This window comes from Alosa sapidissima, chromosome 14 (assembly GCF_018492685.1).
Source record: "Alosa sapidissima isolate fAloSap1 chromosome 14, fAloSap1.pri, whole genome shotgun sequence".
Taxonomy (NCBI): Eukaryota; Metazoa; Chordata; class Actinopteri; order Clupeiformes; family Clupeidae; genus Alosa; species Alosa sapidissima.
In genome coordinates, this window is record NC_055970.1 from 31,405,747 (window position 1) to 31,420,365 (window position 14,619).

At 41.0% G+C, this 14,619-nt stretch overlaps 1 protein-coding gene across 6 annotated transcripts; it reads left to right on the forward strand.

Annotated features, from left to right (window-relative positions):
• The first annotated feature begins 207 nt into the window (after positions 1–207).
• On the forward strand, positions 208–14,572 carry trpm5 (transient receptor potential cation channel, subfamily M, member 5). 6 transcript variants are annotated; one of them, XM_042062187.1, is made up of 26 exons: positions 208–225; positions 2,123–2,190; positions 2,453–2,621; positions 2,928–3,108; positions 3,636–3,802; positions 6,653–6,830; positions 7,036–7,100; positions 7,201–7,386; positions 7,506–7,605; positions 7,727–7,845; positions 8,035–8,373; positions 8,469–8,612; positions 8,860–8,983; positions 9,173–9,318; positions 9,989–10,101; positions 10,199–10,297; positions 10,527–10,788; positions 11,230–11,348; positions 11,522–11,654; positions 11,797–11,971; positions 12,220–12,388; positions 12,787–12,965; positions 13,343–13,475; positions 13,648–13,720; positions 13,841–13,913; positions 14,038–14,572. In XM_042062187.1, the coding sequence occupies exons 3-26, from the start codon at positions 2,493–2,495 to the stop codon at positions 14,151–14,153; spliced, it is 3,522 nt and encodes a 1,173-aa protein (XP_041918121.1). In that variant the 5' UTR covers positions 208–225; positions 2,123–2,190; positions 2,453–2,492; the 3' UTR covers positions 14,154–14,572. The 6 variants fall into 6 exon arrangements, with proteins under 6 accessions (XP_041918121.1, XP_041918124.1, XP_041918122.1 ...); XM_042062190.1 differs by lacking the exon at positions 208–225 and adding an exon at positions 1,779–1,801; XM_042062188.1 differs by lacking the exon at positions 208–225 and having other exon boundaries at positions 2,056–2,190; positions 2,456–2,621.
• Positions 14,573–14,619: the final 47 nt, after the last annotated feature.

A 14,619-nucleotide genomic window follows, 5' to 3' on the forward strand; every position in this document is an offset into this window, starting at 1 on the left:
TACCATCAGCCTTAATGTAGGCTATGGCTACACTCAAAGAGGAAACACCGCATTGGTTGACCAGGGAGTGGTCAAAATGAGATGACGTCTCCCACTCCCAGGTGAACTTCAAGCCTGATGTAGTAATAAGATAAAGGCCGCTGGAAAGAGGACCTCAGACAAATGCTCATGAAGCATCCCACATACTGACCTATCGCAATGCAAAATCTGGATGAAAGTCCCTTGGTGAGTTCTTAATTTATTGATTCCTTCATTCCTTCATTCATTGCATTTCTTCACCTCTTCCACACTATAGTTGGTTAAACTAGCGGCGAAGTAGATGTGGCATTTTGTTTAGAGCAGAAGGCCTGTTTCTGCTGTAAATGTATTTTGAATGGTCTTAGTTAATGGAGGCTATACTCTATAGTCAAGTATAAATCTGTGATGTGATTTGTGTGAATTCTGATTCACACAAGGCAGGTAGAGTGTTTTTACTAGTTATGAATAATGCTGAATAATATGCGGCACAGAGAAAAGTCCCATGCTCATGATCTCACACAGTAGTTCATTCCCAAAATGGGCAATTATACAGTTTATAAATATAGAGAAAATATCATCTCTAGGGCCTTCAGGCATTTCTAGTGCTATCATTAATGGCCCCATTATGCTAAGTTCCTGTGCAATGGCAAGCACCTACATAATACAAAATAAGAGGCATGTTACATCATTTGCTTGAAGTATCTTAAACAGTAATGAAAGACTAAATACAGATAAATGTATTATCACACATATTTTGTGATAATACAATCAAATAAGTGACTTTGAACAAACTTAAAAAATAAAGGGAAAGGACATTTAAACTGTAGAGGAACCATGTATGTATGTACATATGTATATGTGTGTACAGTATGTATGTATGTATATATGTATGTATGTATTTATGTATGTACATGGTTCATATACTCTCTCTCTCTCTCCCTCTCTCTCTCTCTCTCACACACACACACACACACACAGAAAGACACACACATAACCTATGCAATGATGTAATTACTATTCCCGAATGCAAATATTAGTTTTGCATGACGATTGGTTGCTGAGGCATCTGTAGCTCACACATCCTGCCCTATTCCCTAGTCAAATAAACTCACCTCAACCCTGCTGCCCCTTTATCTAAAAGGCTCGGGAGAGGTCATTTCTCATTCCAGAACTACTGAAAATGAGATTGTGTACCACACTGGCTGTAGCTGACATGGGAAATAATGATCCCAAAATAATTGCTTCTCTGTAAATGTATGGTAGTATGTGGTTGTGGCACAAGGTACAATGAGGTGTAGCTGTAGGCTATTAGTTAAGCTATGCTCTATGCATGTTCCATTCTGTGGTGAATTGGAAGAAATGCCCTGGGTCTTTATCAACTTACTGTCAAAGTCTTAAACTAAAATACCTTACCTACTACCCACTTATGGCTTCTCATTTATGACAGCTCATTTATATGGTACACTGACTTGTAATAGGAGGAATGGTGTCTGACAGTGCAACTGAGTGCCTGGTATTTCACTATAATGTCTGTGTACTGTGCAGGAGCATGACTCTTATCGTCTCTTTTGACCCGCTGGGTTCCCCTGGGAGGGTGGTCCGATAGACTTTTGTGGCCTGCACACTGAAAAGTGATGCTTAAGGTGTACCCAGTATGTTGAAAATTGATGCTAAGACATAAATACCAAATCTTAAATCATGTCGCCATTAAACCATTTGTCACCATTAGGTTTATGCCGGATGGAAGTGAAAATGTCTTTCCCATGGTGAAAGAATTCTGTATGTATGTATGTCTCCTTTATCATTGTCATTTCACCATACTGCCATGTATAGTATGAGAGGTGTGTACTCCTTCGTGGCAAGGGTTTCAGTGAAATGAGATGCAAATTGCCCTTCAAACTCACCAGTGGAGGAGACTAGACAGAAATGACAATATTTGCATGTGTGTAGAGAATGGAAATAATGTCTGGATTGCACACAGAGACAAGTTCTGCAGCATGTGGTCATCTGTCACTTGTGTCCACTTATCATCCATTTCAAACAGTTGATAACGCTTGTGCTCTTTTTGAATATGACTGTGTGACTATGTGCCCTGTGCCAGCAGCACCTGTTGCAGCCCCGCAGACAGTGCATACGATGTGGAGGAGAGCTGCAGGTCACACAGGCACAGAGGTAAAGAGCAGAGTGAACCCACATTCATGGGCCTCAGGATGGGAGAGCTGCAATGCCAGAGTTACTAACTATGCCTGTGTGTGTGTTTTTCCTGTGTCTGTTGGTAACTATGCCTGTGTGTCTGTTTTCCTGTGTCTGTTAGTAACTATGCCTGTGTGTGTGTTTTCCTGTGTATTTTAGTAACTATGCCTGTGTATGTGTTTTCCTGTGTCTGTTATTAACTATGCCTGTGTATGTGTTTTCCTGTGTCTGTGCCTCCTAGCAGGACTCTATATATATGCAGGTGCTACTCTAGACATGAGATGGCTGAGGAGAGACTGGCACTCAGAACTCTAGGCATGGCGAAAAGGGACATGCAAGAGAGGGGCCACTGGGCAGCAGGACGGGTTGGGGACATTGATTTTGTTGGATCCAGCCGGACCAGAGGAAAGGTAAGCTCTAGACCAGTGTGCATGGCCCTGTCTGAGTTTGGATTGGAAGAGACAATTGCATTATTTGTAAATGATGTTAAACATGTGGTAGAATCTACTAGATATACCCAACATTTATCATGACCTTCACTTTTAGAAACGTTTGTTTGTGAGAACTTTTCTTCTTCAATTACACCTCAATGTCTTGAATGTAATAATGATGAATGTTTGTTTAACAATATAGTCATTATATATACTATTATGCAGTATACTGCAGCTTAGTGTAGTGTACACTGTAGTGTTACTGTGTCTGTCTTTTGCATACAGTTTGTGCGGGTGCGCAGCTCCGCAGATCCTGCTGATATCTATGAGCTGCTCACAGAGCAGTGGGGGCTTTCCCCACCCCACCTGGTGGTGGCGCTGGTCGGGGGGGACGAGCTGGCCCAGATGAAGCCATGGCTGAGGGACACAGTGAGGAAAGGCCTTGTCAAGGCTGCTCAGAGTACAGGTGTGGCTCATACAACCGTTTACATTTTTACACAGAACACACTGATATACAGAATACAGAAATGTTTCAACTTCAACCTCCATCAAGAGTTCAGATGCAAAACCCTCTAAATCCGTCTGACCACTTTTCTTTTAAATTGGCTTTTTTTTATCAGGCTCTTTAGCCTCTTATAAGTCTTTGCCTACAAATCGATATTACAGACCAGGAAGAGAGTGGTATTTAGCGGGTTTTAAAGCAAAATCATTTGATTAACGTATGCTATATGTGGAGAGCATCATTATTTCATTTTTGACGGAGGTGGTGTTTAGAGGGGTTTGCACCTGAACACTTTGTTATGTTCCATTGTGGTGTTCATTTGCAGTTCAGCTGTCAGTCACACATAATGCAGGAGTCAGGTGTATCAGGATTTCTATTGGATGTGAGAGTTGAATGTATATTCACTCTTACACTGTTTAAGTTCCTGTGCATGTGTCTTATGCACCACCAGTGGCAGTGTTGTATAGCTGATCAACTGTATCTTTCCATAGGTGCATGGATACTTACCAGTGGCCTTCGCTTTGGCATTACCAAACACCTTGGACAGGCTGTGAGGGACCACTCTCTTGCCAGCACATCCTCCAAAGTGCGTGTTGTGGCTATAGGCATTGCACCATGGACCATGATCCATAACAGAGACATGCTGGTCACTGCCAGAGTGAGTCGTTTTCTTGATTCTATACACTGCTTCACAATTAATTTTTATGATTTTGACAAGCTTTTAACACTAAATTAATGAATGCCTCAGGGTAGTGGAATTGTGTGTAAATACCATCACTTTAGTTCAAGCCCTCAAACCACCTTCTGACTATTTGCTTAAATACTTAAGATATACAAATAATGTCCCTCCTCCTTTTTGTATTGTTCGGATTTCATCTAGTTCTTTGAGCAGTAGGCTACAAATGTATAGCTGATCTAAGGAAAGAGAGAAAAAAGTACTATACAGAGAAATTCTCACATGCTTCAAATGATATCAAAACTATGTGAACCTCATTAATAATATATTGAATAGGAAAAAATCAGCAGCATCTGTACCTGCAGAGATGCGTGGGAAAGAGAGGCTTTTTTCAAACCCCAACGAAATTACTGATGGTTTTAACTATTTTTTCGTTAATATTAGCTCTGATCTGGCTTCCAGTATATTGCATATTGATGAGAACCCTTGTCACTTGATAAGGGGGCAATATCCGTCTCTCAATAACTTTAGTCCTCCAACTGCACAGGAAGTTCTTGATACCATCATGGGACTAAATAATTCTGCGCCGGGGCATGATGGTATTAAGAGCTGTTTTATTAAAGAAACTGCTTATTATTTAGTTATGCCCATAACCCATATTCTTACTCTTTCACTTAACTCTGGGGTTATTCCCCATGATTTAAAAATCGCCAAAGTTGATCCCATCTTTAAAACAGGTGTGGCGGACGACTTTGGAAATTATCGACCTATATCCATCCTGCCTTGCATTTCTAAGTTATTAGAGAAATTAGTTTACACAAGACTATCCAAGCACTTAAAGCAACACCAAAGAGTTTTTTGTACCTTAAAATAATGTTTCCAAAATCGTTTCAGTGGTTCATCAACTTGTAACAGGGTGAACGGCACTTCTGCATTCGCTTTGCGGCCCTCTATCGGCTATAACCGCACTATGTAAGTTTGCCAGATCGGGTAGCGGGTCTGTAGTTCGATGGAATGAGACATAAGAAACTACAAATTTGACTTGCATCTGATGTCGCAATACATCGTACTTTCATAAATCGTGCAACATATTCTACCTTGTCTGTGGACATCGTTATTTGCAAAGCTGGTCCTGGATAAACAATATTGTGCGTGCGACAGAGGGAAAGTTATTTGGTGTTGCTTTAAATGAGAACAACATTCTATATGAGCACCAGTATGGATTTCGTAAGAAACACTCGACAGAACATGCGTTACTCCAGCTTACCAATATTATCTCATCTGCCATGGATAACAGGAAGTATGCCATCGGGATCTTCCTCGACTTAAGCAAAGCATTTGACACTGTCAATCACAGTGTTTTGATTGACAAATTAAATAGATATGGGATTAAGGATATTGCCCTGAGCTGGTTCTGAAATTACTTAAAAAACAGAGAACAATATGTATCAGTTAATGGTTATAATTCTACCAAGTCCAGAATTATTCATGGGGTGCCACAGGGATCTATTCTGGGCCTGTTATTATTTCTGATCTATATAAATGACCTAGCCATGACCTGTGAACAGCTTCTTCCTGTATTATTTGCTGATAATACTAATCTTATAGCAACTCATAATGATTTTAAGTATTTGATTGACAGTGTAAATGATGAATTATCTGTTATTTCTAAATGGTTTCAACTTAATAAGTTAACGTTAAATGTGAAGAAATGTAACTTTGTGATCTTTTGCAGCACAAATAAGTCGTACCCCAAAGAGTTAGCTAAAATATTTATCAGTGGAGCAGAAATCATGCAAGTAAAAGCAACACAATTCTTGGGAGTACTAGTAGATGAAAGACTTAATTGGACAAATTATATAGACCTTGTCTGCAAAAGGTCCACAAAGATGATGGGTATATTAAGAAAAGTCTGTCCTCTAATTCATCCCTCTGCTCACTTAACTCTTTACTACAGCTTTTTGTTTCCATATTTAAACTACTGTAACATGGTCTGGGCAGCTTCATTTCCAAACCATTTCAAGAAATTATTGATTTTTTTATTCAAGAAATTATTTCATTTTTTATTAATTTCTCTATTCTACCTATTCACAAACTGAATACTTACCAGATCTGTTTGTTCATTCACAAGTTAATTTACAGTAACCAAGATCTTTCGGCCTCCCTTCAATCTTTCTTTACCCGGTCATTAGACATACATTCTCATCACACTAGACACAGCCACAATAATAATTTATTTGTACCCTTCACCTGCTCATCCCATCACCAATTTAATATGCCATACAGAGGCCCCATACTATGGAATGGATTACCTCCCCCATTAAGAGCCATAGCTTCCCACTCTCTCTTTAAAAAACAGCTTAAAAACATCTTCTCCTGTCATGAATCATCTACTTAATTCCTGCCTGCTTCAATTCTTGTCATTATACTATCTAACATTTCTAATGAATCTTTCAAATCCATACATCTGCCACATCTTCTTCCATCCATTTTGGATGATTTTTGTATTTTTTTCTCCTGATTTCTGACATTGTCATTGATTATATTTGTACTTTATCTCCTCTCATGGTTTATTTGTCAGCCGTACATGATTAAGTGTGATTATTGAAAGGGGTGGAGCTCTGTACAAGCCCACTGAGCTTCGTTCCCTCCTTGCACCATTTAATGTTAATGTGTGCTAAATAAATAAACTAAAACTAAACTAAACTACCTGTATTGTAGCCATGTTTAATTCTGCACATTCCTTACCTATATTACCTGTATTGAAAACCTTTAACATAGTTGTCCTCATGAATGAATGGAGTAATACTATTGTTGGTGTTACTCCTCCAGCCAGATCATCCAGTCAGCTACCCCACAGAGGACCTGCCACATGGGGCAGTGTACTCCCTGGACTGCAACCACTCCCATTTTGTCCTGGTGGAGGAGGATCCCCAGCATCCAGGGGCCACCAGTGAGATGAGAGTCAAGCTCCTCAAGCACATCTCCCTGCAGCGCACTGGATATGGGGGTAAATAAAGGTTGCAGATTTGGTCTGAGTAATTCTGCTGTAAAATGTATTCTAAAATCCATGTAGGCAGCCACGAATGCCAGGTGTGTGGTACACCACAGACACACTTGAGAATGAGATGCAATGGTATACAAAAAGCACAACTAAGGCAAAGAATAGGAACCCCATCCCCATTTCCAGGTGCTAATACTGGTGTGCTCTGTAGGTACAAGCAGTTTTGAGATCCCAGTGCTGTGTTGGCTAGTTCATGGAGAGCCAAAGATCCTCCAGGTTGGTGCTTTCTTTTAATTAGTGCAGTAACTTCCATGAGTTAATTACATCCCCTGATTGAGCTAGTTTGAGGAGTCTCCTGCTGTCTTTTTTCCAACAGAGAATGTTCAAAGGCATTTTAAATGCAACCCCCTGGTTGATACTGGCAGGGTCAGGGGGCGTGGCAGACATCCTTGTGACGCTGATTAATAGAGGATGCTGGGAGGCTGACATGGTGCAGGAGTTGCTGCAGGACACTTTCCCCAATGGACATCACAGCGCTGACATCACTTCCTGGGTAAAGCTGGTAAGCCAGACACTAATTGCAACCCTGAAGAAGATGCCAATAAAACACTTGTCCCATCAGAATGTTTAAATTAAATTAAATCAAATTATAATAAAATGTCTATAACAATGTGTTAATAGATTCAGAAGATACTGGACCATGGCCACCTGTTAACTGTGCATGACCCCGAGCAGGATAGCTCTGAATTAGACACTGTCATTCTCAAAGCCTTGGTGAAGGGTGAGAATGTTGTTATATTCATGCATATCTCTTCTGCTGTACACTGACAACATTCCAACAGATTTTTTAATTATGAAGACAATGAACTGAGTCCATCAAACTTGTGTATTTGTCTCTTTAGCTTGCAAAAGTCAAAGTCAGGAAGCTCAGGACTTCCTTGATGAGTTGAAGTTAGCAGTTGCATGGAACCGAGTAGACATTGCCAAGAGTGAAATCTTCAATGGAGATGTGGAGTGGAGGGTACAATTACATTTTATTCATCACTTATAATAATAATAGTATTTATGTTTATTTTTCCTGTATACTTTTTGTTTCCTTAGCACTCTGCAGTTGTCTATCTAGATTTTCTAAAATGTATTCAAATCAAATTTGTTTAGTAAACATTTACTACACATCACTCATATCTGGTTACTCTTCCCTCTTTTGCAGGCTTGTGACTTAGAGGAGGTTATGATGGATGCCCTAGTCAATGACAAGCCCGACTTTGTGCGGTTGTTTGTGGACAACGGGGTGAACCTGGGGGAGTTCCTGACCTACGGGCGCCTGCAGGAGCTCTACTGCTCCGTGTCGGAGAAGAGCCTGATCCACTTCCTGCTGCTGAAGAAGCTCCAGGAGAAACAGCTGATCCTGGCCTCGGCCCGCGTCCCCGGACCCACCTACTCAGAACAGGGTGACCGCCGGACTCGCTTCACCCTCCACGAGGTCTCCAAAGTCCTCAAAGACTTCCTCCATGACTCCTGCAAAGGCTTCTATCAGAAGCTGCCAGCTGTAGGTTTACTTGCTCATAAATATCTGAATTACCAGTCGAGGATAAAACGTAATCTTGTTGGTAATGAATTGTTGACGGGTAATTCTCCCCATAGGAGAAAGGAAGCAAAAGTCGCCTCTTTCAAAGTCACAAGAACCTTCCAGATATGGAGCAGCGCAGTGAGAACCCCTGGAGAGATCTTTTCTTGTGGGCTATCCTGCAGAACCGACAGCAGATGGCCAACTACTTCTGGGCTATGGTGAGCACCTCTTTTGCATGTCTGTTGCTTCAAGATAATGTTCAAAAGACAATCTTATCTTCAGAAACATTATTCAAATGAAAATTCTGACAGACTACGAGGTATGCATGATGTATGGCCTTAATATTGAAGAATGCGCAGTGCTGCGTTGTCTGTACTGAAAGTGCTCAACTAATTCACATTTCTGTGCCTTACATGACAAAAGGTATGTAGAGTATATGTACAGTAAGACCCTTGTGTTCAATAGGGTCCTGAGGCAGTGGCTGCAGCTTTGGCTGGTTGTAAAATTATGAAGGAAATGGCCCACTTGGAGTCAGAGGCAGAGTCCGCACGAAGTATGAAGGAGGCCAAATATGAGCAGTTTGCACTGGGTGAGAAATGCACATTTCAAGCCAATCAAACTAGGACATGAATGGTTGAAATTAGTGTGTTAAATACATCAATTTTGCGTACTGCTTTGCACTATACTATGTGAACCTTAATGGAGCTATATAATAAATCCAGATTACAGATATGAAAACAAACTCACAAAACCACTGAAACTGTACTTTCCCCTCCAGATCTCTTTAGTGAATGTTACTCCAATAGTGAGGACCGTGCCTATGCTTTGCTGGTGAGAAAAACTCAATGCTGGAGCAAGTCCACTGTCCTTACGCTGGCAACTGAGGCAGATGCCAAGTCTTTCTTTGCCCATGATGGTGTACAGGTAAAAATGAAAAACATTACACCACAGAGTGCAAGGGGCTGTGTCACAGCAGAAGAAAGGACTAGGCTTACTAACACAAGCTTTACACTGGATCTGAATTATAGCAGTCACTTTATGACAAAGATATCCCTCAGTGTGTGGGTTAGTTTCAGAAGTTAGACAGCCCCCTTCTGGAGAAGAATGGTACCTGCAGCTCTTACCTTAAGAGACTATGCCCTATTACTACCTGCATACATAACACCTGTATTATCTGTTACACATATCACACATGAGTCATGACATATCAAATATTGCAGAAAATATGTATGCCTCGATTGTGCCTAGTTGGCAGATGCCCTAATATTTTCCAATATCAGGGCTACAGGACAAGGTTCCAAAAGTGTTGTCGTTGTAAATGGTTCCAAAGTCTCTCTCTCAGGCTGACTCACACGCACTGCACTAAGGTACAGCAGTCAACACGCACAGACTTTTAAAATGAATTAGTGATCAATGGACCAACATGAAGAATGTAGAGGGATGTGGGTTTTGGATGTGCACAAAGGCAGTTATTACAAGAATGCATATTCTTGAATATATTTCCATTGCATGATTATAAATCTTGCAGACCTTTGAATGTTAATCTCTGTTTGTGAAATAGTTCATAATGGTTTACAAATCTTGTATGGCCTAGGCAATGTTGACTAAGATCTGGTGGGGAGCCATGACCACAGATACGGCCATCTCCAAACTAGTCCTCTCCTTCTTCTGCCCTCCTCTCATCTGGACTAATCTCATAAAGTTTAGGTATGTTTAATCTGCGGATGTACAGCAGTATTTTGTCTTAATCTCTACAATGCTCCTTTAGTCTGTGCTCTACTCCACATGTGCTGATGTGTTTTAGTGATGACGAACTGCAGAATCGAGGCCGTGGTGAACAGTTCGGAGAGCTGGACAGCCTGGACACAGAAAAAGCCCTACTTCTGTCAGATGAGGACCCTCTGTAAGCAGCAGTAACTTACAAGAAAATGTTTTAGGATTAGCACAACAGTTATAACAACTATATAAGTTTAGAAATTATGCAGGTGGCACAATGATATTTGACACTGAAATATTCACCAAATCACATTCATTTACTCTGGAGATATGACTCCACAAACAAATTTCAAACACTGAACATATGAAGTGAAAGATAAAATAATAACTAAATTTGACACGTCTCTGTCTCATAGCAGCGTTGCGGCCGTGGGCGGCCGTAGCACAGAGAGCAGTGGGGCGACGTGGAGTCGCTTCCTCCTGCGCCGCTGGCGTCGATTCTGGAGCGCGCCCGTCACCGTCTTCCTGGGCAACGTCATCATGTACTTTGCTTTCCTGATCCTCTTCACCTACGTCCTGCTCCTGGACTTCCAGCCCCCGCCCCCCCTCGGCCCCTCGGGGGCAGAGATCATGCTCTACTTCTGGGTGTTCACCCTGGTGCTCGAGGAGCTGAGACAGGTGGGAGAGCGGCTGCAACTCTGGCATCGGTTTCTCTCTCGTCTTCCTTTACAGTATGCAGATATGCAGTGATTTACATCAGACGCATAGTGAATGCAAAATGTAGCAAATGAAGACTATTTCTATTAATATAGAGGAACGTTTCTATTAATATATATCATTGGCCAGTGTTACATATTTATAATGGATTCATAATGTACTTTTCATAGTTTGGACACAATGTGGTGACTGAATGTTCAAAAAATCATGTGACTTTGCCTCCTTACACAAAGGCAAAGGTGATTTCCAGTGACAGCACACTCCCTGTGTAATAGGGAACTTGAAAAGAACTTCCCCATACATAACATTCTGGATAGCATCCAGTGAGATTCTACAGTAATTTCTCTCTCCCCCCCCCCCCCCCCCCCCCTCTGTCTCTGTCTCTGTCTCCCCCTGATTCAGAGCTTCTTCACCGATGAGGACACCAGCATCCTGAAAAAGCTGAAGCTCTATGTTGAAGACAACTGGAACAAATGTGACATGGTGGCCATCAGTCTCTTTGTTGTGGGGGTGTCCTGCAGGTACTTCATTGCATTTCTCTTTCCCCTTTACTTTCCAAATAACCCTCCCACACAGAGAGATGTGTTAGTATTACAGTATGTATAAGTGTGTGCTGCCTTATTGATAGTAGCAAGTAGGTGGTGTTCCTTTTGAAAGACAAATGACCTGGGCTATCTTTATCTTCTACATCCAGGATGGTGAACAGTACATATGAGGCAGGGCGGACTGTCCTTGCATTGGACTTCATGGTCTTCACTTTAAGACTCATCCATATTTTTGCCATACACAAGCAGCTTGGGCCCAAGATCATCATTGTTGAGAGAATGGTGATTCTTTTTTTTCACATTTGCTTTACTGTCATAATGGAAAAATATGCCTTTACCACAACACATTCTGAGGTGTAGCTTTCCAGCCTCATTTGTAAACAGAAGGTACATGGCGAGCTTAGTCTTGGTGTCTCCTCCGCAGATGAAGGATGTGTTCTTCTTCCTCTTCTTCTTGAGTGTGTGGCTGATAGCCTATGGTGTAACCACACAAGCTTTGCTCCACCCCAACGACCATCGCTTGGACTGGATCTTCAGACGAACACTGTATCGCCCCTACCTCCACATCTTTGGTCAGATACCCTTGGAGGAGATAGATGGTGAGTCATAATTCATATCCATTCAACAAAGTGTTTCATTCCCACCTTTCCTGAAGATTTACTCACTTGTATTTACTAATTTAATCAAGGGACAATATAACACTCTTAATTGAATTTGCCTGATTCAATGACAATATATAAACACTCTAACACACATTTGAAAGAAAATATTGACTTATCAAAGTGAATATTTTGCTGATGGCAGTACAAAAACACATAACTGTCTACTAACCTTTGCTGTTGGACAGCGGCCCGCATGCCAGAGACTAACTGCACCACAGACGTAGGGGAGATCATTAGAGGCACCCTCCCTCCTTGCCCCAACATCTATGCCAACTGGCTGGTCATACTGCTGCTGGTCATCTACCTTCTGGTCACCAACGTGCTGCTGCTCAACCTGCTGATTGCCATGTTCAGGTGTGGTGGGGGGGGGGATTCATCCAGAAACACACAGGAGCTGAAGAATGTTTTGTTTTGCTTGACTTATCTGAACTCCAAATGGATTGCTTAATAATGACGTCCATCTTACAGAGAAGCTAGACCAGGCGTTTAACTGAAGCATTCTGTTCGCGTAGGGTTTTAGAAGACTGGTCTAATTTTTTTTTAATTTCCGCGCCGCTGTCACTTCTGGTGTAACAAGTTCCACTCATTTTAGTTTTTAATTGTTGCCACAGGCGCAACATGAACAGAACACTTGAGTTATGTAACCGGTGTAGCCTCCCTGTTAGTCAACATGCATCACTTGAAATCTCGGTTTGACTGTGTCATTTTGTTCCGTGATGGCCTTCATTCTCGTCTTGACCTCTCCACCGCAGCTACACCTTCCAGGTGGTACAGGGAAACACGGACATCTTCTGGAAGTTCCAGCGGTACAACCTGATTGTGGAGTACCACAGCCGCCCTGCGCTGGCCCCTCCCTTCATCATCATCAGCCATCTATCCCAGCTGCTCCTCAGCGTGTGCAACAAGACCGAGTCCAAGCAGGAGCATCTCGGTCAGTGGACACTCCGCTTGATTCCAGTTAGAAATCTATAATATTTACATATACATACATGCAATGCAGTGAAACTTTATAATATAAGTATATGAGATACATGTAATATATTTTATTTGATATAATATAATATATAGTAATATATTTTATAATAATATGTATTTTCACATAAAATTATATTTGAAATCAAACATAAACTATATTTATGAAAGAAAAGGAGAAGGAATGCTTCTCTGGGTCAAAAAAGTTGAGGCACTCCTGATAAAAATAAAAAGCCTTTAATCAAAATTGGCTACATGCCAACGTGTTTGAACAGGGCATAAACTATAATCCTAAACTACAGGGCATAAACTATATTTATGTTTGTGTGCAACTAGAGAGAGAGTTTCCTCCAGTACTGGACCAGAAGCTCATGACGTGGGAGACTGTCCAGAAGGAGAACTATTTAGCCAAACTGGAGCGCCAGCACTTGGAGAGCAGTGAGGAGAGACTTAGGAACACATCCTCCAAGTGAGCTTCATTTGATACAGTGTCCAGAAGCACAGCTGACCTCTACTTAAGACCCTCTTTTTAAATATGGTTCTGTCAGTGGATTGTGAACTACATGAAAGCATTTTGGATAAGGTTGAAAATACTGGAGTAATAACCTTTAACTTTATACATTTCATATTTTCTTTCTCAGAGTGCAGAGTGTACTGAGGACTGTTGAAGCATTCAAAGAACAGTTCAAACGTCTGTCATCTATGGAAGCTCAGGTATAGTTTGAGTTGTGTGTAATTGAAGTGATTTTGTCCATTGTTTATGACTAAAACTTGTATTAGTAGTCTCTGTGCCAGACCAAAATGAATGCTTATGACAAACCTTAAATACTTTAGGTAAAATACTGGATTACTGACTGTTTCGCTCAGAACACCTCTAAATTGGACAGAGACCCTGCAAAGGATCCACGTGAGACCTCTTATCAATCGCACAGTTAATAATGTTGGTTTCATATAGGCCTTCGCTAAAGCAGGACTCAGTGTAACTGGACTTGTGTATGTATGTTTGTGTGTGTTTGTGTGCTGCTTTGCAGGTTCTAAGGGTAGCGGCCCCACTGGTCCACAACCACAGCAAAGTGAAACGGTGAAAGAAGAGAGAGGGCACCTGGGATATGGTGCCAACAAGAAATTCCCCTACATCGATGAATAACGGACAGTTTTTGGGCAGTTCATGTTGATGGCAAGGGATTGCAACTGCATTTTGGGCACATTTCCTGACATACATGTACAAAATTGCGTTGGAATGTGCTGGAATGCAATATTAGTATACAGAACATAATGAATTTACCAGAAATCCATGGCCTTTCACTGCCAAAACACTTAAGTATGCATCTATTACACTTATATTGACAGGAGTTGTCGTCGCCTTGAAAAGAGCCTTCTTTATCCGTGCTCACTTAAAGATGAGGTACTTTAGCACAAAATGTTTATGCTGATGTATTTGCTAAGGAGATGATTTGATATGTTTATATTGATATTTTTTTTCAACATTCTTATCTTTCGTTTCTTGAATATGATTTAGTTTAGATTCAAATTAATTTCAATTATTTATTTCTATGGGTATTTGTATGTAATCTAATAATAATAATAATAATAATCATCATCATTATTACAGT

Bases quoted from the DNA above. Each gene is read 5' to 3' on its own strand.
- trpm5 (XM_042062185.1), top strand. From the start codon at position 2,243: ATGCCAGAGTTACTAACTATGCCTGT. The intron at 3,803-6,652 runs GTGAGTCGTTTT...TTACTCCTCCAG, and splicing joins ACATGCTGGTCACTGCCAGA to CCAGATCATCCAGTCAGCTA. The intron at 12,389-12,786 runs GTGTGGTGGGGG...TCTCCACCGCAG, and splicing joins CTGCTGATTGCCATGTTCAG to CTACACCTTCCAGGTGGTAC.